The 26336-nt window shown below is 36.3% G+C and overlaps 2 protein-coding genes and 1 long non-coding RNA gene across 11 annotated transcripts; 1 reads left to right on the top strand and 2 right to left on the bottom strand.

Annotated features, from left to right (window-relative positions):
• The first annotated feature begins 1478 nt into the window (after nucleotides 1-1478).
• Nucleotides 1479-13109, top strand: LOC129568678 (uncharacterized). Its single transcript, XM_055446872.1, has 10 exons — nucleotides 1479-2736; nucleotides 2852-3098; nucleotides 8068-8097; nucleotides 8165-8261; nucleotides 8379-8612; nucleotides 8703-8843; nucleotides 8929-9125; nucleotides 9189-9836; nucleotides 9955-9969; nucleotides 10030-13109. The coding sequence occupies exons 1-10, from the start codon at nucleotides 2545-2547 to the stop codon at nucleotides 10272-10274; spliced, it is 2046 nt and encodes a 681-aa protein (XP_055302847.1). The 5' UTR covers nucleotides 1479-2544; the 3' UTR covers nucleotides 10275-13109.
• Nucleotides 3185-4297, bottom strand: LOC129568756 (uncharacterized). Its single transcript, XR_008687984.1, has 3 exons — nucleotides 4208-4297; nucleotides 4019-4147; nucleotides 3185-3801 (listed from the first exon to the last, which is right to left on the bottom strand). It is a non-coding gene; the product is annotated as an uncharacterized LOC129568756 (long non-coding RNA).
• A 2663-nt stretch (nucleotides 13110-15772) lies between the features above and the next one.
• On the bottom strand, nucleotides 15773-25619 carry LOC129568680 (Krueppel-like factor 10). Of its 9 annotated transcripts, none has more exons than XM_055446941.1 (4): nucleotides 25460-25619; nucleotides 20379-21563; nucleotides 19685-19745; nucleotides 15773-19585 (listed from the first exon to the last, which is right to left on the bottom strand). In XM_055446941.1, exons 2-4 carry the CDS (start codon nucleotides 21529-21531, stop codon nucleotides 19375-19377), a joined length of 1425 nt encoding a protein of 474 aa, XP_055302916.1. In that variant the 5' UTR covers nucleotides 21532-21563; nucleotides 25460-25619; the 3' UTR covers nucleotides 15773-19374. The 9 variants fall into 9 exon arrangements, with proteins under 9 accessions (XP_055302916.1, XP_055302906.1, XP_055302924.1 ...); XM_055446931.1 differs by having other exon boundaries at nucleotides 20379-21560; nucleotides 25088-25597; XM_055446949.1 differs by having other exon boundaries at nucleotides 20379-21560; nucleotides 25460-25597.
• Between the last annotated feature and the right edge of the window lie 717 nt (nucleotides 25620-26336).

Raw genomic sequence — 26336 nt, 5'->3', positions numbered from 1 at the left:
AATTTTCGGTGATAATTTACGAAATAGTGGTAAATGTAGGAATAGTACTTCAGAAAAGGTTCTAGTGTTATTTTATCACTAAAATCGACTTAACACGTGTTAAAGTAAACGAAATATTTAGACCCCAAATGTTTTCATGAAAAATTTTCATGAGATTTTCTTCTCAAGTTTTTTTGCTGAAACAAATGTATCTAAATGTAGCAATGAGAAAATCTCAATAGAAACGTGAAAATATTCTCATTTTTTTGACATTATTCTGAGCGCAAATTTTAAATTTTCATTTATTTTTGAGCCAACCATAATGTGATCTCACATTTTTGTGAAAAAATCTCGAAATTTCAAGTTGGCGCTCAAAATAATGTCAAAGAAAATGAGAATATTTTCACGTTTCTATTGAGATTTTCTCATTGCTACATTTGGATATATTTGTTTGACCAAAAAAACTTGAGGAGAAAATCTCATGAAAACTTTTCATGAAAACATTTGGTGAAATAGGCTACTGATGATCGATACACTTTTGCATGCGCTTGAATCAATTTTCGAAGCACTTTAAAAGTTAATACGTATCAATCCAACGTGTGCACTTTCGTATGGCATTTTTCCGCAAGCATGGAAAATTTTTCCGCGAGCGGTAAAAAGGCAGTGATCTTCGGATTGATATTTCCACCTTCTGGTGAATTTCTTTGTCATTTGACTCGTCTTTTCTTTCTAAAAAAAAGAGCCAAACGAATCATCAACGCAACTAACAATTGCAGCCTTCATTTTGGTCTGAATTTGTTCAGTGACACAAACAACACAGAGCTCATTGTTTCTAACAAAGCAGACAGTCAATTATATTACGGAGTGAAATTCTCAAGAATGAATCGTCGAAAAAGAAATTGAAACTTCACTTGGTCAGTGCGTTGATAAAAATAGCAAACGTCGTATTTTTGCAGACATAATAAAAGAAAAAAATGTGTGCGACGGAGACTAAATGTGTAAAGTCATCTCGTTGATCATAAAAGTTTGTTTATTCTCTCTTATTTTGTAATGTTTGACATATCCGTCGTTCAATGCATACGAATTTTGTGTGTGTGTGTGTGCGCGCGTTTGTCTTAAATACGGGTTTTACTTTAAGTCGACTAGATCAAAGCCCAACGAATTGCCTAAGTAATGCAATCGAACAAGAAAATCATGTGTAAACAACAAGTTCAAGCAGTATACATATGAGAAATGACCGAAGTCTAAACATTGATGCGGTTCAATCGACATCTGTGGAAAATGGCATGAAAATGACGTGCACATTTCAACATTTTCAACTTTTCGTAGTTCTATTTTCTTCGATATATTTTCTGTTTCTGTTCAGATCTCCACTCGACGACGTGCACACACGTGAACAGCATTTTCATCACGGGCTTCACGATTGGAAAAATAATAAGAAGACGACAACGTTTGTAGACGATGATGTTGTGCGCCGAATCGGGTATTTCACGCGTTTTCGTTGGAAATCGTTCGTTCAAACCGATCGTCCATTTGTACCAGTACGCACAAGCATCTCGTCGGCGCTTCTTGACATGAGTCAGTTGAGTTCGTGATCTCCGATTGATACGCGTTTTTCGCCTGAATTCCCTCGAGATTGATTTTCCATATCTTGATCATTTTCATTCTATACGCACTCAATGTTTCACATCAGCCAGACTGATTAAGTTAAGTAGTAAAATATACACATACCGCACGCAACTCAGGAATACAAAAAATGTTGAACAAATTGTTCATATGTTTTGGTCATCACTAAATCACACACAAAGAATTTTTTTTTTCTCTTCTTTTCTATTTTTCGTCGACGGTGTTGCGTTGTGTATTTCGTGTGTGTGACTTGAAAGATTTATAAACTTGTTGGCTATAAATTTAAACTTTTATTTTCCGTGCGAACAAGTGAACCGAATATTAATTGGATTATATGGTGCACGACGTGGTGCTGATTGTGGGTTTGGCTTACATGAAAACGCGCTTTGCGTAAGATCGCACAACGGTGGAATCCTAAACATGAATCAAAATCGCCGATAAAAATAAACACCAAACCCAATTGAAACATACACAAAAATTCTACCAATTTTTCCATCGTGTGTGTGTGATTCGCCATGTGTCAGTGAATTTATTATTACTGTGCATTGTAAATACAAAGTAAAGAAAAAAATAAATCAAAATCGATCCAGATTTTCTTGTGAACCAAAACGAATTGTGTATCAAAAGTTGTCGGAATGAAATGGGTTCGAAAGAGAAAAAATGATTAAAATTCAAAATGGTTTGCATGGTGTTTGCATGTGAAACGACGTGAATTGCCAAATCGATGATATTGAACAGTGCGATCGTGTGTTTTTGACATGCTGTAGAGTCAAGTTGATCTTGAACAGACACGGTTCAACTGCACTCTCTCACATCACCCGATAAACCGTCACGTCGAATACAATAGTTTTTCGTAATTCAATTGTTTCATTCACTCCGTGTCTCTCTCGTATCATTGATCCGTATCATTGACCAAATTGAAATTAAAAATTCGCTTCGATGGCGCCCAACACGGGTAATTATGTAGAAAAAATTCCAAAACAACGTGGCCGCTGCACCAGCTGTTTATGTATGTCATGGAAAGTGTTCACGTGTATATTTTCGCATGTGATGCTTATCACAATGGTAGTCGCGTATTGTCTCATGGGCTCGTATTTATTCGAACGGCTGGAAGCCGATAATGAGCGACATGTACGTACCAGTTGTTTATGAAAGATAAATACGATAAATCATGACCAAAGATAGTTGTTTTCAAATCCAAATGACCGATTTTCTGAACGCTCGAATTATTCTTTTTGATCGACAGATGAAAAGTGAAGTGAAATATATTCGAGGTAATTTATCACAACATCTGTGGACGTTTACGCAAGACGAAATATATCTACATGAAAAGCAGTGGACCGATCATGCTTCAGAGAAATTACTTGAATTCGAAAATAACATACTTGAAACAATGAAAACGGGCGGATGGGACGGTGTTGAAAATCCCGAACGATTGCAGTGGACACGAATGGGCGCATTATTCTATTCCATTATTGTAATTACAACGATAGGTAAGAATTTCGTCATTCTATATAAATAGCATTTGAATTATTTCGCAGCGATTGGTATGATGAAAGAAGAATACATTAATTTTTTTTCTTTTCACTTTTATTGATTTTTCGGTGCATCGATAAATGTTTCATATATTAAATACTCTTATTGATTATATAACCTTCAACATTATCCGCGCATTATTTCGATAACAAATCGTCACTTGACATTCCATGTAGATCACAGTTTTTTTTCAAAATATATATTCTATGTACAAATGTTTCGGCGCATTAAATTAAATTCGACTCTTTTCTATATCTAATTTTGTTCGCTTAAAGTTTTTGCGTCGAGTGAATTACTCGTTGGTTTTTTTGTCAAGTGATCTCTCTTTTGAATCATTGCCTTCATCGGCGAGAATTCCCGATCCAGCTTTGCTGTTGAATGGAATGATTCCATTGGGTGAAAAACCACCTCCGCCAATGCCATTGTATGGTGGGCCATAGTTGTTGTTAAATCCATTATTAAATGGTGCTCCACTAAATCCACCTTGATTGATGCCTGGCCCGAAGCCGCCAGCACCGTTAAATCCTAATTGATTTGGGCCATAATAATTTGGAGGGCGGCCATATAAACCGGTTGGTCCTCCGGGACCAACTAATACTCCATTTGCTGCACTATTTCCCAATGGATTGTATCCAGCGCCCGGGTATCGATTTGGTCCATCTAAAAGATCAAGCAAATCATCTTTGATATCGCCAAATGCATTAGTTTCAATTTTAGTGAATGGAACAATGTGTGATTATTTTTTTTCTTTGAATAAATTCAACTGAGTGTCGACTGAGGTCAGCATTAACATTGAATTCAAACCGTATGCTTCTACGTTGATGTTTGAAAATTTAAATCGAAATTGAGATGAAACTAAATTAATCGATAAACTTACAACCACCACCGCCTGGGAAATATCCATTATTAATGGGTCCGTTAATGCCATTGCCATAGCCTGGTTGAAAGCCACCATTTGGATAGAAATTATTGTTGAAACCTGGTTTAAAGTTATTTGGTTGATAGCCTGAAAGAGGATCTAATATTTATTATAGTGTTTTTCAAACGCATCATAAATTAGCCATACCAAAACCTGGATTATATGGCCCATTAAACTGATTTCCATATAGTGGATAATTATTAAAGTTATTTGGGCCTATTCCGCCCAAACCTTGTGGAATTCCGCCCAAACCTTGTGGAATTCCGCCCAAGCCAAAGCCATTACTATTATAACCATTTCCACTAGATAGGCGAAATGAAACGAAAACAAGAAGCATATTTTAGTTCAAATTGAGTGAACAAAATGGGATTCGCCTCGCCAGTCTTAAAATAAAAAAAAAGTATTATTACGTTACGCCGCTGTTTGGGCCATTGAAACCATATCCACCGCCGTTGTTGCCAACACCGAAGCCTCCGTTGCCACTGCCGATGCCGTTGCCATAAAACTCATCGCTTTGTGTGTTCGGTTTTCGTGTTGTATGCTCGTTCACTTCATATCGATCGCTGAAAATGCGCACATTTTACATCAATTACATAACCATTTTGTTTCCCGTTCCACTTTGTTGCGGTTCATTTGGGTAATTAAAGCACCGAAAAAAAAAACCGTCTTAACTATTTGAATCTGTTTCTTACCGAAAATCTTCTAAGCTCTCATATTTTCTGCGATCGATCAGGCGATCACGCACGCCATCAATATTACTATTTCGATTATTCGACGACCACGACCACTTGGAATCTTTTTGTGAATCAACAACCATTAAGAATGGTAGCAAACAACAAACTACTGTGACACCTAACGAAGCCGAACGAAGAAAACGAAAATTTAAATTGGATTTTTTTTTTTTAAATAGAAAAATGTAAACTGCTCGCACCTCTCATCGTTATATTTCACACAACTATTGTTTGACAACTTAACAGAGAAGTATATTTTTCGATAAATTTGTTCACTTATTCGATTGTATCGCGTGCAATTTTTTGTCGTTGTTGATAAAAAAATACAAAATCACTCGATTGGGTCTTTTTAGTTGTTGCGTGCGTCGCGTTCTAAACAAAACTGATCTGTCTTAAGGAAACGCATTTCTTCTTATAAACACGACAAAAAATGGTATGGGCCCACCAAGCGTACACACAACAATGCGGTGGTCGTCGGTTGCATTCATTTGATTCACGTTTTGATGACTATTTTCCGTATGTGTGTGCTACGTTGTATGGCGGTGACTTAAAGTTAATAAACCTTGGAATGAAATCGTTATTTATATACTTCTTTTTCTTTATTTTCATTTTATACTTCTTTTTTAGTGAATGAGTCGTTCGTTTGTTTTGACTTATACATGCTGCTGCGTGCGTGTTTTATTCTCTCGCATTTTGTATCAATTGAGTTGACTCACACTCCAGTTCACATGCTGCAGCAGCATGCTGTAAACACAAGCACAGACACCGAAAGGTGGAGATAGCCAATGTAACGGAAACTTATTGCAAAGAATCAAAAAATGGGCACAGCAAAGTCAAACGAAATTTTGTAAATGCGGCAAAGTTTTTCAAACACAAAACAAAAAAAAACTTGGTCAAACAATTGAGAAAAAAAAATGTTTGCTATTACACATTTTCAAAGGCATTCACACATGACAATTTAATGGTTTAATTTTCTAAATGAACGCTATCGCCTCTCCAGTGCAGTGTATTACAGTAGAGGAGAGAAAAACAAATTACGCCACTTGCGCAACTGCATTTTCCACAACGTCAATTATTTATCAACAGAATGGATGACATGATGCAGTCACACTTGTGGCAGTTATTGAAAAAGTGAATCGCAAAAAAAGAAAATTTCGAGTATGTGTGTTGATTTTTGGAACGTTTTTCTTCATGTTGATGCACAAATTCAGTTTAACGAGGCCTTATGTAATTGGCAAGGGGTGATGCAGTTTTGCTTAACGAACAACAATAAAAAAAAAAGCCAGCAAGTATCAAAAAGTCATTAGAGCCAGTGAGCTCACTGTGAGAGTTGCAATGAGAACACTTGGCGTCAACGTACAAAAGCAATGGTCGCTGCTAATAAGCGTGCACAATTGAATGACAGACCCATAAAATGGCATATAATTTTACTGCAAAGCGGAGAGGAAGAGAAGAGAAAGAAAAACAACGCAAAATTTTAATTGAATATGGTTTAGCTAGATATTGAAAAGCATATCCGGTGCTCATGTTATACGAAGCTGATTTGTTGAAAATTGGACGAGGAAAAGTCTACGCAAATAGCTTCGAATAATATTAATTTAACGGTAAATTTATTGGCTCTCGAAAATAAAAGTCGAAACATGAAAACGACCGCTTGTGCCCGCATAACCAGATTTCGTTCAATTTTCAGCTAGATCACCATTCGAAAACACTCATTTTTTCGTTTCGGATCGACGTGTTGCTTCGTTCGTGACGAGAAAACTTGTCGTCAAGATGGAATAGAAAATCGTTTTTCACTCTATTGACTCAATTGATTCGAATACAAATTGTCGTCAGCAACAGTAGTTCTACCCGTTCACTCTCTAATGACGATCATCCCACGCAAAACAATGCCATCACTCATTTTGTTTGCGACTCTATTCGCGCTGTGTACGCGTAGTACGATCAAAACGCTTTTAATTTCATTTCAAGTAATGAAATTTATTCGCTTGGCCGCGGTCAATCACACACTGACCCCATACGATTATTATGGCTTTTTTCTCGTTCTCATCTCTTTCAACTCAATTTGTATATAAACACCAATTTTGCATTGAAATTCGTACGATTTACATGGGATTGAGGAACACACAAAACGATAAATAGAATGCAAATTTTTTTTTGCTGAAAAAGAATTACGTTCAGTGTCATGATGAGAAAATAATAATCATTATCGATTCATTTTCATCCAAGATGTGAGCATACACCAAATTTTAAGGCATCCACCATGACTGTTCAAACTATAAAAATGTAGCAATAGCCTTCACCTAGATTTTAGCCCACACTGATGATTCTGCTGGAAGCATTTTTGGTCATTTGCCATTCGCTATTCGTCGCTCGACACATTTCTTTTCTACACAATGACACTTCTATGTGATATGACAACATCTTATTCCCGCAGCATGTCCTCGTGTATATTTTTCTCAAAATGTGAGAATCGAACTAAAAAATACAAAGCAAGCATTTTAAATTAGAATGTAAATATTGAGACACATTTTCGGAACCAAGCACATTTCTGAAATGTTGTTTCACGTTTTTGTTTCGTTTGCTCTCAAACATTTGGATTTCAACATCGAAAACAACCTTTTACTTTTGAACTCATGCAAGCGAAAAATTTTAATGGTTTCTGTTACTGCCGCCTTCATTCAACAAATTGATTCATTCTATTCTGCCCAGACGAAAATCATGAAGTAAATGAGTTCAGATGAATGAATTTGGTGATTTTCAACACGGGATGCAACTTCCGTGTGAATTTTTTTCTAGTCACAATGCTGTATGACTATTTTCGTCGTAAAACTTTAACGTGTGTTTTTTGCCACTCGTTTCGATCAAGGATTATGCAATCGCTGACCGAATGACACACACATGGAACAATCAAAGATCTTTGAGCCGATTCAAGACTGAATCTATACAATGCGATGCATGTGCTACGCTAAAGTTTGCATCTGATACAATTTAGTTGAACTTGAAGAATTGGCATCATCTCCCACGAACGACATTGTTTTTCAATTCTCTTGTTTTTGTTTCGCTTATTCCGATGCTCCTCTACATATACGTTGTACAAAACCTTATTTTGCGAATTTTGGTTGTTGCAAAAACCTTAGCTTGGCGGAAGAGATTCACGACAGTTTAATTATTTTTCCTTGATCTTATGTGACTGTTTATTTTATTGAAAAAAAAAATGATGGAAAAACCCATTCTCAATCAATGAATCTAAATCGAGTCTCTTCATATTCCCAGGGTACGGCCATATCTCGCCCAAGACTGATGGTAACTATTGCATTGTCATTTTTGCTTTTCGGTGTATTCAATTGATGCTTTGCTCTTTTTAACACAGCTGGCAAAATTTCAACCATTTTCTACGCAATCGTGGGCATTCCGTTGATGTTGCTGTGTTTATCCAACATTGGTGACATAATGGCGAGTTCGTTTAGGTAAGATTTCCGTTGATTCAAGCCAATCACTTGATTCTATTGAGAAATTCATGTTTTTTTTTCTGTTGATATTGAAATAAAAAACACGAAAAATTGTGATGACATTTTCTGAATTAGGTTCATTTATTGGCGTGTTTGTTGTTTTGTGTGCACTCGCGAACCAAAACGACGGCCGCGTCGATCAGAATTCCAACGATCAATATCGCACAATCAATCTGCACGCTTCTCGAACCGTGCTAGTATGCGTCGATCGGTGCGAATATCGCAACGCACAGCCGATTCTGGTATTGACTCATATTTCGATCCGAGAATGTCAAAAATGTCACACGCATATTCAGATACGGATTTGAGGTAGGTCGTCAAAATCTCTATTTTATTGCAACGCAACCTTAGTGCATTTCAAATTTGGCTAACTTTATGCGAATTTCCTTCTGATTTTAGATATGGCACAGATGATATGGCGATAAAACGGCCGTCATACAATAGAAGTCAACGTTTTAGTCGTCATAGGAATAGAGATCGATTGCGGCAAGAAAGACACACCGTGGAACGAGAACGAGTTGTTGAACGGTCACTAAGAAGGTACATTACCAAAATGAATTATGAAAAAAAAAAAACATATTAAAAATGTCAAATTTACATAACGTTTTAATCCTTTTCCGCATAGATCATACAATACGCAGTCACTGGATCGACGCTCTCATACTCGTGGTCATAGTCAAAGATCAGCTCGAGCGCATTCGATGTCCAGATATGAAAATAATAATCATCATCAACAACCGAGAATGGTACCCGAAGTCAATGTGCGAGACTACACCATGACGCTGCCAGCATCGCGTGGACGTCATCGATCCAGAATCAATGGTGAAACTGTGACGAGTCGTTACTAAAAATTAACTTACTTTCTAACATCCATCCCATTTTCAGAAAAGCGTTCTCAGTCAGTTGATCCTCGTGCGTTGAGGGCAAAAAATGATGTGCCAATTTTATGTAATAAATACGCAATCGACGACTTTATACGAAGGGAAAGTTTAACCGAGCAACGGGAGCATCATGAGCAACGAAATCACCGGGACGATCGAGAACATCGATCACGGTCAATGCAACCATCACAAAGCAACCGTAAAAGTTTGTACTCACCATCGAGAGAAGTGTCGCCCGAACCGATTCCAAAGCGACTGCAACCAAATGAACGTTCGCGTTATTTAGCACCTCCCTTACCACCAGACATGATGCCCAGTGAAGATGAATGCATTGAGCTCGAAGTTCCAATGCGAAAGCCCAAGAAACGGGAAAGAAAAGAGACTTTGCCACCATCGCCACGAATTATGTCACCAATGGGCTTTGCCATTCATCGACAAGCACGACTCATGGAATCATTCGACGAAGAGGCCGGCTATGACGATGACTGCATCGATTATGTATCGGACACTCCTGTGCGACCAGTGCCTATTTGGTTATGCGTATTCCTTGTAATCGGCTATATTATCGCCGGAGCGTTTTACTTTACGCGAACGGAGAACTGGAGCTTCTTGGACTCGGCCTACTTTTGTTTCATAACACTGACTACCATAGGTAATGAATGTTTGATTTTAAATTCAGTGCACAATATGCACTGCAAATAAAAAAAAAATCATTTACATTCCTTCTGTGGATCCCATTGATTGATACATTTTCTTTCTGGTTCTTGCAGGTTTTGGCGATTTCGGTAAACTAAATAAAATTAGCACATTTTATGCATACGATTAACAATTCATTTTCTTTTTAGTTCCAGCTCAAGGGCTGAATCAATCGGCGCTAAGCGAGACACGTTCGTATTCGTCGCAAAACACTAGTTTCATCTTTGATGTGAGCGATCAAGAAATCAAAATTGCCGGTTGCTCTTTATATTTATTGTTTGGTATTTCATTGCTGGCGATGAGTTTCAATTTGGTCCAAGAGGAGGTGATAGCGAACGTTAAAAATGTTGCACGTCAATTGGGCATACTCAAAGAAGAAGACACCGATTACTGACCCAACTAGTCATCTATCTAGAAATAACAAGGCTTTTCAATTTGTCAACCGATCGTGTTTGTGTTCGTTTCTGGCATAGATGTCGAAAGAAGAGACGTGTTTTTTTAAAAACGAACGGATATCGCGAAGATTTATGGCATTTTATGACAATTTATGTTTGAATTAAGTAAACTAATTTATTTTTTGACGAAATGAAAATATATGAATGAATGATGTGAAGTTAATTTGGAAAGAGTTTGACGCTTTTTCATCAGCCCAGTTCAAACAGGAGAAGAAACAAAATGTTAAAGCAGCGAGTGTCAGTCAACACACGTAAAAATATCTATATTTAGCTACAAATATGATGCAGGGAATTTATTACAAAAAATGAAATTTAGCAGCTAACAAACATCACACACGTTTAATTTATTGGATTTTCAAATTATAAACAACATTTCCATTGAGTTGGAGAAGAGAAAAAGGGTGTTTCATTGAACGCGTGCAGAATATAATATTTCAACCGATTTCAACCTAAATTAACTTGTGCTCTGATAGTGACTTATTTATAGAGTTGGGGTCAGCGCGATGCGTAAAGATTTGTTGATTTTCTGTGGTTTCAAAGGCCAATTAATAAATACCATCAAATGTTTTCAACGAAATTGAAATTTATTTCAATCACAATTCTCTTTTTATACCTCGTTTATTATATCAAACTTTTTCGTTGAATAAGATTTTACATCGACTTGATGAGCATCACAATGGAATACGTAGTCTTTAGAATCTGTAATGAATCATCAAATGCAAGGGAAAAAAAATCGTTCAAAGTGAAAAAAAGTTGATCTTCAATTGAAATGATGTGGAATATGATTTTTTTTTTTCCTTCAATTACCACCAGTAATGTCGGCAAGCTCAATTCAAACCGTAACACACCGACGGCAACGATTTTCATTTTACGTGCGCCGGTGGCCATCATCATTTTCAACATGGCGAAGCTGGTTTTTTGATCAAACGCATTGAAGTTGCTGCAGTAAATACTGTGCTGGATGCTATCAAACTGTAGAAAATTGGTTGTAAAAATCAATCAGATATGCCAAATTATGGTCGAATTGAATCAAAATTAAAAGACAGGTGAACTACCGTATAAATAATGTTATTGCCAAAATAACAGTAGATGGCCATTTCAGCCAGAAATGCACTCAACCAAAAACAAGTCATGTTAAACTCTGCCACGGTCAATTCATACTGAAATAGAAGTTCTAGTTACGTTTTGTCTGAAAAATATGTGCAAAATGTATTTTCCGTACGGCGATCAAAAGAATCAGCGAATTTGCGAATACAAAAGCGGCTTGTACGACTTGAAGAAAGATCAAATCGTTGACTAGTGTGTTCATCTCACGAACAAAGCTGTTAGCAAAGCAAAGCAAAGCAAAGCAAAGCAATTGATTGTAGCAACACATTTAGCAAAGCATTCAATTTAATTACCCATCAATTTTCAAGTGAAGCTCAATCGATTTACAAATTTCTCGATAAAACGATTGTTTTTGGTGCGGTATTTTGGTGTAAAATTCATTGTATCCACTGGTGTATCCCAATCGGCTGACGCGTGAGCTTAACAGTGACAGAAAGAAATTCACAGAAACGAATGCATCGAATAAGTACATATTGACAGCAATATTGATTCCGCCCGCATAAACAACGTTGCCCAATTGATACAAGTATGCCAAGCAAAAGCCGACAGTGGTTTGATCAATCTCAAATGGCACATACATCTTGTATGGCAAGTGTCTTTTTCGCTCCAACACCGGCGTTAAATAGGCATACATAAGATTGATTGCGCCGAATATCGAATATGGATTGATAATTTTTCGAATATGAAAATTCAACACTTTTACGAATCTGAAAGGTACAAAATCAATAAGCAATACATAATCTCTAATTTCACATGAAGAAACAAATCTTGTTTTTTTTTTTCACTCACTCATCCTCGGTATGATTCTTTGCTTCGTAATCAGGATCGTCGAGTTTCGCCCATAAGGCTGCCAGTTGTTTTCGTTTCCGGTAAAATGTAAGGGCTTTGAATGCTGCATTCAAATACGCGAAAATCACAAACAATATTTGTAACGTTTCTTTGACCGATGAAGATATCAAAAGAGACAAAGTGAATAGTACAAAGCCCAAATCGGTGAACAGTAACTGATACACGATCACATGAAATTTCATAAATAACTTTACATCTTTCGACGCATTTGCAATTTCGAATGTGCCGAAAAACTTGAACACTGTTTCATGGAAATCTAAAAGATCCAAAGGACGACGTATTTTCTGCACTGGTTGCGACATGGTGAGAGCGAATGGAATTTAGTTTTAGCACTCTTTTGTTGAATATGTACCTTTGAACTTGCTTGAAACGGACTAAGAATCACTTTGATTCTTCGAAATTTTGAACTATAACTATTTATAACAGTCAATTCCAAAAAGGTGTAATCAAAGCATTTATTATCACTTAAGGGCACGTTAGAGCGATTTGCATTTGTCAGTTATTCAATATAATAGTTGCCATGCGTTTGATAGGCTTTTTGTACATTTCGGCTTTCAGTTCTCTACTTTTGTGGTAACAAATCGATTCATAATAAAGGGTTATTAGTACGAAATCCAATTATTCGTTTTAATTTTCATATCCTCAAACGCGAGTCTCTTCAACATTCATTTCACAAGTCAAACTAATTTGATTTAATGATAGGTTTCGTTTGGTGATGTTCGATTTAAAAAAAAAATGGGATCAATGCTTAGTCCAACAAATTAAAACGTAGCTACCTGATTTCCGATGTTAAAATCGAATTATGCAAATTGCTCCGATTCGATGTGGAGTTGCTGTCTAGTATATAATTTTTGAATCGATAGAACATGACAAATTTGTTATGATGGTCGAAAATTGCTAGGAACAAGTGAAATTAGCAACGAAAACAAACTAAAGTGGAGTATTAAGTTGTTGTGCTCATGCTTATCAAGACCATTCAGTGGTGTTTTGCTTTAGTTTTTTTTTTTGAGTTTTTTTCTTTAGTAATTTATCTTCGATTCTTCGTGCTGATTTGTCAAGTGCATTGTGGATATGATTTGTTTTTGCCATTTGGTTAAATAAAAGTTGTTGTGCGGCTTTACATTGATTTCAGAAGCATTACGGTCGAATATGTTGTCTTTAAAATCTGTGAATGGACACATACTTGGGTTAGTGATTATTATTCTATGTCTGTTCTAGAGAGTGTTCATTCACCATTAATAATTGGTTCAAGCTCAATTCATATCGGACGAAACCAACAGCGGAAATCTTTATTTGTCGTGCTCCCGTGACGGTCAACATTTTCAACATTGCCAAATTGGTATTTCGATCAAATGCAATAAAATTGCTGGAGTAAATGCTATGATGAACGCTATCGAACTATGTGATTGGGTAACAATTGAAATAGATATTTTGTCAATTGCTGTTGTAAAGAAGAGATAGATGGAAAATATGTTTTTTTTTAATGCAAAGCAATAAAAGTACCGCATAACTGATGTTGCTGCCAAAATAGCAATAGATGAATGTCTCAGCCAAAAAAGTTATCAACCAAAAGACTGGAACAATAAATTCTGCGATTGTTAAATCGTACTGCAAACAAAAAGTTTTAGTTGATTTTTGTTTGGAAAAAGAAGCTGTGTTTTCAGTTTTACCGCTATCAAAAGAATCAATGAATCGGCGAGAACGAAAACGGTTTGTATTACTTGAATGAAAATCAAATCATTGACCAGTGCATTCATCTCACAAACGATCCTATGAAAAACGAGTAGAAAATCCACACAATAAATTGTGCACTAAATAATATTGGCATGCAATTTACCCATTAATTTTCAAGTGGAATTCTACATATTGACAGATTTCCCGGTAAAATGATTTTCTTGAGTACGATGTGCTGTTGAATGGTTCGTTGCAGCCACTGGCATACCCCAATCGGCTTAACCGAGAGCTCAATAGCAAAAGTAGGAATTCAATTGAAACGAACAAATCGAACAAATACATGTTGATTGCTATGTTGCTTATCCCTGCATAAACGGCAATCAGGCACTCATATAAATATGCGAAATAAAAGCCTACATTCGTCTCAGCAAATCCAAACGGGAAGTATATTGGACTTGGTAAACGTTTCTTCCACTCCATCATCGGTGCCATGCATACGACAATTAAATTTATAACACCGAACCATGAAAAGACGTTGATCACTTTATGAACATTAAATTTCATCACCTCAAATAATCTACGATTGGATGAGCAATCCAACGATCATTAGTTCTGGCTAGATCTTGTTGAGAAAGGAAATTACATATTCATTTTTCAGAACAGAACTTACCTCATTTCGAAATGATCGTTTGCAACAAAATCAGGGTGATCGAGTTTCGACCACAACTCTCTCAATCGTTTCCGCTTTGTGTAAACACTGAACGTCTTGAAGGATGCATTCACATAAGCAGAAACAATGAACATTATTTGTAACGTCTGTTTCAATGATGGCGAGTCCAGAATAGACAACGGGAACAGTATTAAAGCAGGATATGTCACCAATATTTGATAGCCAATGGTGTGAAACTCCATCAAAGATTTCAACATCTTAGATTCACTTTCAATCTCAAATATACCGAAAAACTTGGACACGTTCACATGAAAACCGAACAGATCCAAAGGACTGGCCATTTTCTCTCTAGATAAATAGAAATGTTCTTTGGGCTCTTAAGAACAAAACTGATGGAATGCTTCAGTAAATGGTCATTTTTATACTTTATCACGTTGTTTAGTGATATCGGTGAAACATATACTTAGTTCTTAAATTAGATTTATTTTTTCAATTTAATGATTTCAACGGAAATTCAGTAATTGTACAGGAGCAAGTAAGCATTTATCGTTAATTATCACTGTTTGAATCTTCCAAGCTGACGACATCTCAGTACAAATGATGTTTTGAATTTTAGTGTCGCCACGAGCTAGCGTATTATTTTGTATTGACATTTTTCGGTCGTTCCTGAGTTCGCCGCGTTCGTTTGTCAAAACATGTCATCACCTTGGAATCTTCCTTAGTTTTGAATGAATTTCAAGAAATGTTCCAATTTTTTCGTTCAAATCAATTAAATGTCAATTAAATGAATTTTAAGAAATTTTTCAATGAATTTTCGATAAGTGTCTATTAAGATTTAACTCCAAATTTTTCCTAACCTGTCATTAAGCCGTTGTCGCTTAGAAGAAAATTCCATTCGAGAACAATCCTTTGTTGCTGTGGAAGTCTCCTTTAAATCCAATTAAAACACGCATTTTTTATATGTTTATATTTTCTAATTGTCTTTATTTGCGATTGTTTCTTTTCAACGTGAATGTTGCATATTCTTGTTGTTCCAGCGCTATTTTATATATTTTTTTTGTTTTCCAGCAAAATTCATCTATTCATGGATATACGATTACATAAACCTATAGTTTTAAATAACATTTGTTCAGTTAATTTAATTTTCAATGCAATTATGTTTATTGATAGCGGTTTGCTTGTTGCATTTAAAAAGTGACAAGGAAGGAGTGGATAGATGGGAGCTGGGAGCTGGTTTGTGGGGAAAAAGTAGGATATTTCACGTTCAGAAATGGTCTGTAAACAGTAGAGCATTTCTCATATATATGTATATGTATAAAAGGAAGAAACAGAAGTGCGGAGTTAATAAGTGTAGAATTGGGAGATGTGCCAATTTTTTTTTCTCTTACAAAAAAATAGGTCCTTAGGGCGATGCATTCACAGAGAGAAGTATTGTATAAATCAAGGGAAAGCTTTGCTATATAAACTGTTGAGCAGCACACACAACAATATATTTTGTTAAAACAGAGAACGAAAAACGAAAGACGAACAAAAAAATAAATCGTGTAGAAGGAAACGAAGGGTTCGGAGTATTTGTCGATTAATGATATTAACAAGAAGCGATTCTTCACTTAAACGTAAATAATGTGAAGTTCACTTGGCAAACTTGGTTGGTTTTTTTTTTTCTCTCGGTAAATGGTAATTAATGGGATATATATGCGAGTGGAAACCCGGTTTCATTTGGACAAAAAATTAGAACTTTCAATGTTATTCCGTGCAAAATGAGTGTGAATTTAAGACTGTGTTTTTTTTCCTATATAGAACCATGAGATACAAATTTCTCAACTTTTTCCATTGGTTTCTCAATAATTATGTTTTTTCATTACATTCACAAAAATAACATTGAAAATTAGAACTTTGTCGCATGTGTAAAATTTCGGTTTTTCCTCTCAAACAAACACTCAATATTGGTCATTTTTAGCGACAAATAACTCTGATTCCTAAAAGACACAATCGAAAAATTTATCATGCAGACCGGCGCTAATTTAACAGTTGCAAATGAAAATATATATATTTATGCATGTATATATGACAGTTTTTCTTTCACTTTAGTGTATTGACTGTCCATTAGCCTATTTCACCAAATGTTTTCATGAAAAATTTTCATGAGATTTTCTTCTCAAGTTTTTTTGGTCAAACAAATATATCTAAATGTAGCAATGGGAAAATCTCAATAAAAACGTGAAAATATTCTCATTTTTTCGACATTATTTTGAGCGCCAACTTGAAATTTCGAGATTTTTTCACAAAAATGTGAGATCACATCATGAAAACATTTGGTGAAATAGGCTGCATATAGACCAGTTGTGTTGAAACAAAGAAATATCTGCTGCACACAGTGCACTCAGTGTGATAAGTCTTGATCGGAGGCAAATTTTTCGTTTTTTTTGTTGTTGTTGTTGTGGTTTTCAAATAGATTCTCGAAATTGTCATTAGCTTTATGATTAGGCGTTGAGTTTTCAATTTTTTTTCCTCCTCTTTGTATCTTCAACAACGCCACACAAAATATACTAAGGCAAATTTATCTATAATTTTTTGTGTGTGTTTTTTTTTATTATTTTAGAATTGTAAATATCCTCTAACGGATCGGATTGCGCAACTGACAACTTCAGAGCAGCTTAATACATGTGTTGTTCTCTTCGTCTTCTTCATTATCGATTACACAATCGTGTCTTGTCTTTAGATTGAATTTGTCTAATTTTATTATACATTCATTCATTGTAATAATATTGTATAATAATAATCATAATAATTTAATAGGTATTGATATAAGTAATTCTCAGAAATAATGATTCTATACTTGTTTTTACTTGTTTTTTCTTTTTAGTTTTGTCTCTCACTAACAACACTGGTCAGTTGTTGTTTTTTTTCACTAAACATTAAAAATAGTTCAATAAAATCGCATTTTTCATCCAATTGTCGATAAATAAATCCATTTGTGTTTGTATTGTTTGTTTTTTTTTCACTATTCAGCTACATATTTAGCAATTTCTACGTCAATGAAGAAATACTCTACCAACTACATCTCAATCAAATGTTCAGTACTTCAAAGCGGCTGCTCAATATAAGCCTTGACTATACTGCATTTCAATGGGTTTTTCCTCTATTCGTTAAAAACTAATGTGTTTGTGTGGTTGTTTTTCGGTCCATTCAGAAATATTCCTTAAATAGAGTTTAGATTCCGCTAAATGTATTTCAAATTGTATATTTTCATCTATATAATTTAATTTGTATGCCCTTTCAGATTCGAATATTGTCATGTTTATGAAATGCCATAATGCATTCCCAATGTGTTTTTATTCCTCTTCTATCTTTTTATAAATGAAGATTGAGTTTTTTTTGTCTCTAATTTTTCTTTTTCTTTCGTGCATAGCTATGAAATTAAATCGAAAATGCGTTTTTTTTTGTTCAATTGCACAATGCACACACACTTATAGTGTGAGAGTAAGGTATTGTAATGCACACACAAAATGTTCAAAACTTGAAAAATCACTTTTTTAGAATCTTATTATCTGCTTCATTTTTTTGTTCCACTCGATTTGTTTTTTTTTTTTGGTTTTTAGATTTAGGAGAAATGTTGACGCCGCGTCTTATTGGCGCTTTTCACAAACAGAAATAATTGATTTTTTTTTTTAGCAAAATTGGATTGAAATCATATTTGTCAAGCATGTAAATGTGAACAATTTGTCACATGTGGTTACAAATATTTGTGAAGCGAAAGGTTTTTTCTTCTTTTTTTTCCATTGGAAGCTTATGAATTTTACGATTTCTTTTCCCTCTCCATATATATAGATCAAATGATTTGACGGAAACACGTTTTGTCAGGCATTCATTCGATTTTTTTGGTTGCTTTCAAGATGCAAATCCCGTGGCTTGCACGTTATTGATCCTCAAATGTTTTGTATTTTTTGTTGTTGTGGTTTCTTGCGTAAACAGGAGAAAAATATATTTATACACACTTCACAAATCGTCTAATTCGGTTCAATCATCATCGTTGCAATCAATTTCAACTAGATATAGAGCAGATTGAATAGCTTTGGGAGAGCAAGAGCTCGGTGGCCAGCGCTAGCACGCACGCTTCGTTTTTGTTATTATTCAACATTTGCGTATTATTTTTTCACCTGTGTTTGTTTTTTTTTTACTTTTTTTTGTTTTTTTTTTTTGTTCAGTACATAAAGATAATTCAGCTACAATATGAGCCAGAATGCGCACAAAAACTAATCTCAAGTCATTAAAAAGTCGAAAATCCTGGTAAGTTCCATGAAAATATTTTCACAAGATCACATTTGTTATTTATTTATTCATTTTGTGTTTTTTTTTTCTCTAAATTTTCCAAATGATTCGAGTTCCGCACAATCTGCATCATCGAAGCAATCATTTCAAAACGGTTTCTCTCTTTGTTCATTATCTTTCTTCCTTGTTTCGTTCTCTTTTTCGTTTCCTTCTATCCATTAAATTGTAAGTGTTCCATTAAAAGTTCGGTTTTTTTTTCTTCTGTTTTTCATACATATATGTATATATAAGTATATATGTGTATATATATCCCATTGGTTCTACATATAAAAGCGATGATAGAAGTAGATCGCGAAAGTTGCCTAACACAAAGCTTGTTTTTTTTTCTTTTTAAATATTACTATTATTATTATTAATTCAGATAAAATGTTTGACCATTTGCCATTTATTTACAGCGCGCACTGCACTTAGATGCCGTGAATGGATTCGGATGATGTCGAGTCTGAAGCACATTCACTTGAATTGATCGAATGCTCTTTGACCAAACGTGATGCCGTCGACAACGACGACGACGACGACGACGACGATGATGATGATGATGACGACGTTGCCAGAGAGGACGGTCTGCGTTGTCGTAGCGTGTTCAAATCGAAATTCGGATGGCGTCTTGCGTGCTTACTGCAGATACAAATCAATAGAATACGGTTACGCATTAATAAAATAACATGTGTCAAAGGGGAATAAACAACAACTGAATTGGGAATTTAATCGATGTACCTCAAATGATCACTACGCATGAATTTCTTCGAGCAAATGGGACAGCAAAAGTTCTTCTCACCTAAATAAATAAATTATGTTTCATGACTCGATGATTGGTTTCGGAAATTGAATTATTTCACACAAAATATTCGAATAGCAACGGTTCATGTTAAGAAATAAAACCGATATTTTTTCTATCGTTAATCGTCAAATTACTAAAATTATCTTAATGCGAAGAAAGCAGAAGAAAATTAATTTGAAAAATTCCACCTACTTAAGTCGTAGTAATGTAATTTAATACAAAATCGTTAAAACCAAATCAAATTAATTGGATAAAATGAATCGTGCTTCATAAAATGATTATGTTGGCGCGGCAATGTGTCAATCCCTCTGAGCATTGTAAAAGTGAGGAATGAAGAGAAGCGGCGCAAAGCGTTTAATTTCGAAGAAAAAGAGAACAATTTAGCGTTCTGTGACAGTTGAATCTTTTACAACAGCTGAGTCGTGGGTTAATTATTTTGGCAATTTCTCGCATGTTCATGGCTTCATTCCTCTTAGAAAAACGTTTTCTTTTTCTTTTTTTTTTCTTTTTTTATTTTAAAACGAAATGAACGTTGCTATTCCGAACAACTGTGCACCGTTGTGTGTGTGTGTGTGTGTGTGTGTGTGTTTAAATATCAAGCCATATAACAACTTTTTTGGGTTTGCTTACCTGTGTGTGTTCGTGTGTGCCGTGCCAGTTCGTCTGAACGGGCAAATCGCTTTCCACAAGCTGACTTTTCACCCATGTGAAAATTTTCCCATGTACATGGAAACGGCTTTTCCCCAGTGTGGGTGCGCAGGTGAGCTTTTAAATGTGAACTTTTGCCATAGACTTTGTTGCAACCAACATACGAACATTTGTGCGTCTTACGATTATTGTTCGGCACTGATACTTTACTATTATCACTTGCGGCAGTTCGATTGTCCTCGGAAAAGCTGCTTACGTATTGCGGGTGGGTTGCAATCGGAGATCCGATAAAATTTGTTGGGCTTCCAGTATCACTGTTGTTTGATGTTTGCACCGGTTCGACGACGTTGTTGGTGGTGGTGGCGGTGACAACGACGACATTTAGCCGCTTCTTTCGTTTCTTTTTCTTTACAATTGGCAGAGCATCCAATGACGATGACGACGTTGTCGTCGATCTCTCGTGTATTGTCTTTTCCTTGGATTTGCGACGCATTTCATTGGATGTCTTCGTCGTCGTCGTCGTTGGTTTCTTAGTAGCTAATGAAGTTGGTTTTGTTGTCCTTGGCTTCTTCGGTGATCGAGCCGGTTTCCTCGTCAATTTTTTTGTCGTCGTCACTGCTGCTGCTGATCCCGCCGTCGCACTCATCGTATTATTATTATTATTGAATTTTGTACTATTGTTATTGAAAATCGCGCTAACATCTACTGATATTTTATTATAATTCTTATGATTTTCAACCAAATTGTGCCCATTTGTTGTTGTTGTCGCCTGATTGATGGCATTTGAATTGAGTTTAATACCGGGGTCGGTTTTAATCCATGCCACATTATTATTTGTTATTTCGTCCGAATGGTGGTGATGGTGGCGATGATTCATCAACACTGTTTCCATATGATGATGATGATGGTGATTACGTTGCAAAAAATCATAACTATTCTCATCATCGTCATCAAATTCATCTTCGGTTTTAAGCGACGACGACGATTGTTTGTCGGCGTCTGATTGTTTGCTACTGGCTTGACAACCGCTCAAATCGAGCGGCTTCATTGTGAATGTTGAATTGAAATTGGCACCACCGGCTGACATCGCCAGCAAACAATGTGCAGCAAACTTTATGTCACAATCCATATTCATGTTTCGTCCGTTGCTTTATTCACTCACTTCTGCTGTGGATGAAAAAAGAAAGAAAGTGAAAACGAACACAAATTACTTCAGTTAGTTAGTACAATGTAACGGTAGAATTTAGAAAAGAAGAAAGAAAAAAGCGTTGTGTGTGTGTGTGTTTGCAATCATTAGGATAAATGGGAATCGTACGGCGTACAAAAACACGCGTGACCTTCAATTTTTTAAATAGAAAACTAAAATTATCGACAAAATTTTCAATGGTTAGCGTCCAAATAACACATTAGATAACATCAACACAAGCAATTCATTTGTCGTGTCTTTGTACACTTTTTTTCACTGTCGTCATTGTCGTCGTCGTCGTATGGATACTCTATCAATGAAATAGAATATTTACTAATTCATTTGTTTCTTTTAAATAAAAAAAAAATTCTTGACAAGCGCTCACAATATATGTACATAATGATTCTTTGGCCACTATCGTTAGTACCGCCGCCGCCACAAAAACCACCAGTGAAAATGAATATCTAGGTGAATTTTCATTCACATCCACAATATATTGTGTATATACACACACATTTATTTGTCATCGGAAGTGGTTGTAGGCGAAGAAGCACAGAAAAGAGTGAAGAAGGAAAAAAAATGAATAAATGAAATATAAAACCGATCGATATAATTAAGCTGAAGTATTTTCCCCTTCAGCATTCAAAGCGGATTCGCAGTGTAGTAGTCTAGTGGTGGTGGATTGCTGCTGACAACCACTGCTTTAAGTATTGTATCTGCAATTTGAATAAAGTCATAAGAATACCGAGACACAATACACAACAACAATAGCTATATGTATACATATATAGTCCCGGAACCCCAAAAAAATTGTGTAGAAAATGCGAAAAATGCAAAAAATTCTCATCTCCTGCACAAACACACAGAACGAGGACGAGAAAGAGACACAAAACATACGTATAGAGTGGGAGAGAGCGAGCAAACGAGCGACCGACAGAGCGTTTGAATGAAAGCTTCGCAAACAAGCACACACTGATTGAAGCCTAATTAGTGAAAGGGCAAGTTCTGTTTGTTCGCCCGTTCACGGATGAAACACATCAAACGAATCGTGAAAAAAAACAAACTCAGCACAAGCACAAACACAAATCAAAGGCGTGTACATTAATTACAAAAGTAAATCATTTAACCAGATTTCGATATTTGATTAGCTGCAATTTAAATGAGCTCCGCGCACAATATAATTAGATGAACGTTTTCAACGTCTGCTTCGACGTTGATTTTAAATTGATAAAGTTTTTCTCTTGCTGTTTTGCCATACAAACAACCTTTTTTTCGTAAGCAGTGCTGCTGCTGCTGCTGCTGCTGCTCTCGCTTGGCTCTCGAATCGATGCGACGCGTGATTAAATGAGGAAAATGTACACCGTTTTTTGCCTTGTTTTCGGGGGACTCTCCGTCTCTCTAACTTTGAGTGTATGCTTCCTTTTTGGTATTTTCACAGACACTTTCATTTAATCGCACAGACAACACGCAAATGACTTATGGAATACGATGGAATATATAATTGAATCCAATTTTCGACGCACAAAACCAAAACGAATAACGTATAACAGAAATCCCAAATAAAACAAACTGAAAATGCTATCGTCAACAAAAACACCATCTTTCAGCAAACACCATTTTCACTGTTGTCGCATGTTCGGGAATGAGCATTTCACTCGCACCCGAACCGATTTTCCTACTTATGCGTCACGGAAAAATCTGTTGCCAAATGAGTGAAAATTGTCTTGTTTTCTGTGCTAGTGTTGCTATTGCTACTGCTACTGCTGCTGCTGCTGCTGATAGCTTGAGCGTTGCTTTGCTCCGCGTTTCGTTTCGCTTTGCACTCACTATCGCACAGGGAGAGTGTGAGTGAGTGAGTGAGTGAGCAGGAGATAAAGTACAGTACACAGTATTCGGTATGGAATGGTTGAGAAGCGCGTTCGCAGCAAAATTTCCACCGAAAGTGGTGAATAGCCTACGTTTAAGTGTTTCCTCCTTTCGTGTGCTTGCTTGCTTGACTTATTGCAATGAGCAGCTATGTGTGAACAGTGGTTACCAAACACAAATTTCACTCTACCGTCACGAACACACCGACGCAAGCAAGTAAAGCACTCTCCCGTCACCGTTGCCGTCGTCGTCATGGTCGTCGTCGTCGCTGTCGCTGTCGCCGTCGAAACGGCGATTTATCAAGCCAAGAAAAGCTAGCAGCGTTTGTAGGTGTAGGAAAATCGAATCATACACCGATTAGCCATTAATGTTGGTAAAAAAAAGAAAACAAAAGCGACTACACACCACCACATCTGCATGCGATGATTACACGAAAGACCATTTATCACGCTAAACCAGCAGCAGCAGCAGCAGAAACAGCGCACAATATAACGTAATAGCGAAAGGAAAATTTCCGTTCAAAATGCTATGGCTTCGAAATTGGAAGTTTCATTTGCTGCTCTATTCAACATCGTCGTATTGAACGATAGTTTTAATTGAACTGAGTCGTTGTCTTGTTTCGCTTCGTCGCATCAGGCGAACGAGCGAGCAAATGAGCGAGCAAACGAACGAACAACCGACGAAAACAACAACAGCAGCAACGAAAAGAAACGTTTATTTTGTTTCATTTTGTTTTGATTTGAAACGAAGAAATAGTAACGCCACCGTGACCCTTTTCACGACGATGGCTACGATTACCACAACGAAATGGGGCAAACACGAGCATAGTTAATAATTATTCAAATTGTAGGCTCGGGAAAAAATATGCTGGGAGCAGAACCTGGTGATAGTTCATTTGATTTGAACAAAAAAATGAAGCAAGCCCGATTTGCGTCGATACGATTGAAATTTTAGTCGTGAATAATGGCTCAAAGTTTATCCCACAATTCAATGGATTGACAGATATTCTATGCCGAATTTTCAGAGTTTCTTTCGCATTTTCATCGAACATTGTATACATATTACCCATAGCGTCCATGGCAATCGCACAAATAATGCGATCAATAAACTTGAGAGAGTTCAAATTACACACATTAGCAGCAAAAGCAGCAGCAGCAGCAACAGCAAGAAACAATATAATCCACAAACTATGAGCAACTACGAGCGCATGGAGACTATATTCAGCCTTCAATGACAACGAACAACACTTGCTATACGAACTGTGTAGTTGATTTGTATTTTTTTTTTTCGTCTGTTCGATCGCTCTCTGCTTCATTTTCATCATCGCCAACAAAGCAATTTTTATTCAGCCATTGCCCGTACCCTTCGATATTGAAAAATTCAATGTCAATCCTGTGCTACTGCCACAGCAATACACACGGTACACACACGCAACGAATAAATCCATACACCACCACCAAATACACTACGTGCACAATGTATTAGTTTCATTTTTAATTTGTATGTAAATAGGATATATTCTCCCAAATTATTACTCTAATGAATTTGCTCGTTATTACAATCGACAGAAAAAAAAGAAGGAGTAGAAGACAAAAAAAAATCACAACACATTGATTGAGTTGTGTTGTTTTTTACGCACCAGTTTCAAGTTGAAAGTAAGATTTACATGACCTTATAATACATGCTTCGTTACTTCGATTATAAGCTTCAACTTCACTTTGTGCACTCTACGCTTTCTTCTGATGCAAGAGGGAGAGCGAACAAGAGAGCGAGACAGAGACACAAATTATTTCTTTCTATCGACTTATTTCCCAAATCTCAAATGCCTACTACTGTGTCTTGGCTATCGTACAACGAATTGAGAGGAAAAAACAATTATTTCACAACACTACGAATCCAAATCAAATGTAGAAATAAACCAAATTTTTCTTTATCAATATACACATAGACACACGCAAAACTCTAAATGCAAAAAAAGCGAATTAATTTTTATATTTTCTGGGCTACACACACAATATGATCAAGAATCTGAGTATGTAAAAATTGGTACTGATGTGTATCATTATTTTGTAGATACTGGCTGACGAAGGAAAACAGAACAGACTATTTACTTGGCTTGTTTTGGTTTCTCGCGCAATTTTTCGCACTCACCAAGTCATACGTACGACGACGGAGAGATAAAAATGTAAACACACAAAAGCGTGTGCGTATAACTTGCACATTCACAAGCATAAACGACGACAACGGCAACGACGAGCAATGCCATGAACGAGCACACGAAATGAGAAAGAGGGAAAAAAACAGCAGCGCATGAAGAGAGAGAGAGAGAGAGAGAGAGAGAGAGAGAGAGAGAGAATATACGGACACACATTTAGCGTCGACATTGGAGATGAGAGCGTAAGAGAATACAAGAGCGAACGAAATATAAAGTGATTGTTTATGTGTGGAACGGACGACGACGACGACAGCAACAGCGATGGTACAGACAAATCGTGGATTGAATTGGGGCCATCAATTCAAATGAAATGCTGTACACATGCAAAGTATTACACTCCGCTCTTGATTCGATTGAGTCGAATGATAAACGCACGCAAATCAATTTCGCACACAAAACGACGACAACAGTCTTCCTCAATGAGCACTTTGCACTCACACTCAAACACGCGCGCGCTCCAACATACACATACACACGTACGCATGCACACATTTGCACATTATCGATGAAAATCATTTCAGCGCGTGTACAATAACATTTACACATCCAAACATACACGTACACACACTTCTCCAACTGGCGAACACGAATTCACCACAAATAACAACAACTCTTTGTGTATATTCTGATATGAACGAATGCGATTTTTTTCTATATCCGTGTCGTTGCTAAC

This window comes from Sitodiplosis mosellana, unplaced genomic scaffold, assembly GCF_009176505.1.
Source record: "Sitodiplosis mosellana isolate CC-2019 unplaced genomic scaffold, AAFC_SMos_1.0 Smas_scaffold_1, whole genome shotgun sequence".
NCBI classification, from domain to species: Eukaryota; Metazoa; Arthropoda; class Insecta; order Diptera; family Cecidomyiidae; genus Sitodiplosis; species Sitodiplosis mosellana.
The sequence above is the reverse complement of the archived record's forward strand: the minus strand, read 5'-3'. Positions and strand labels throughout refer to the sequence as shown.

Bases quoted from the DNA above. Each gene is read 5' to 3' on its own strand.
- LOC129568678 (XM_055446872.1), top strand. From the start codon at position 2,545: ATGGCGCCCAACACGGGTAATTATGTAGAAAAAATTCCAAAACAACGT. The intron at 8,262-8,378 runs GTAAGATTTCCG...TTTCTGAATTAG, and splicing joins ATAATGGCGAGTTCGTTTAG to GTTCATTTATTGGCGTGTTT. The intron at 8,844-8,928 runs GTACATTACCAA...TTTTCCGCATAG, and splicing joins GTTGAACGGTCACTAAGAAG to ATCATACAATACGCAGTCAC.
- LOC129568680 (XM_055446941.1), bottom strand. From the start codon at position 21,531: ATGAATATGGATTGTGACATAAAGTTTGCTGCACATTGTTTGCTGGCG. The intron at 19,746-20,378 runs GTAAGCAAACCC...TTATTTATTTAG, and splicing joins GCACACACGAACACACACAG to GTGAGAAGAACTTTTGCTGT. The intron at 19,586-19,684 runs GTACATCGATTA...TTGTATCTGCAG, and splicing joins ATGCGTAGTGATCATTTGAG to TAAGCACGCAAGACGCCATC.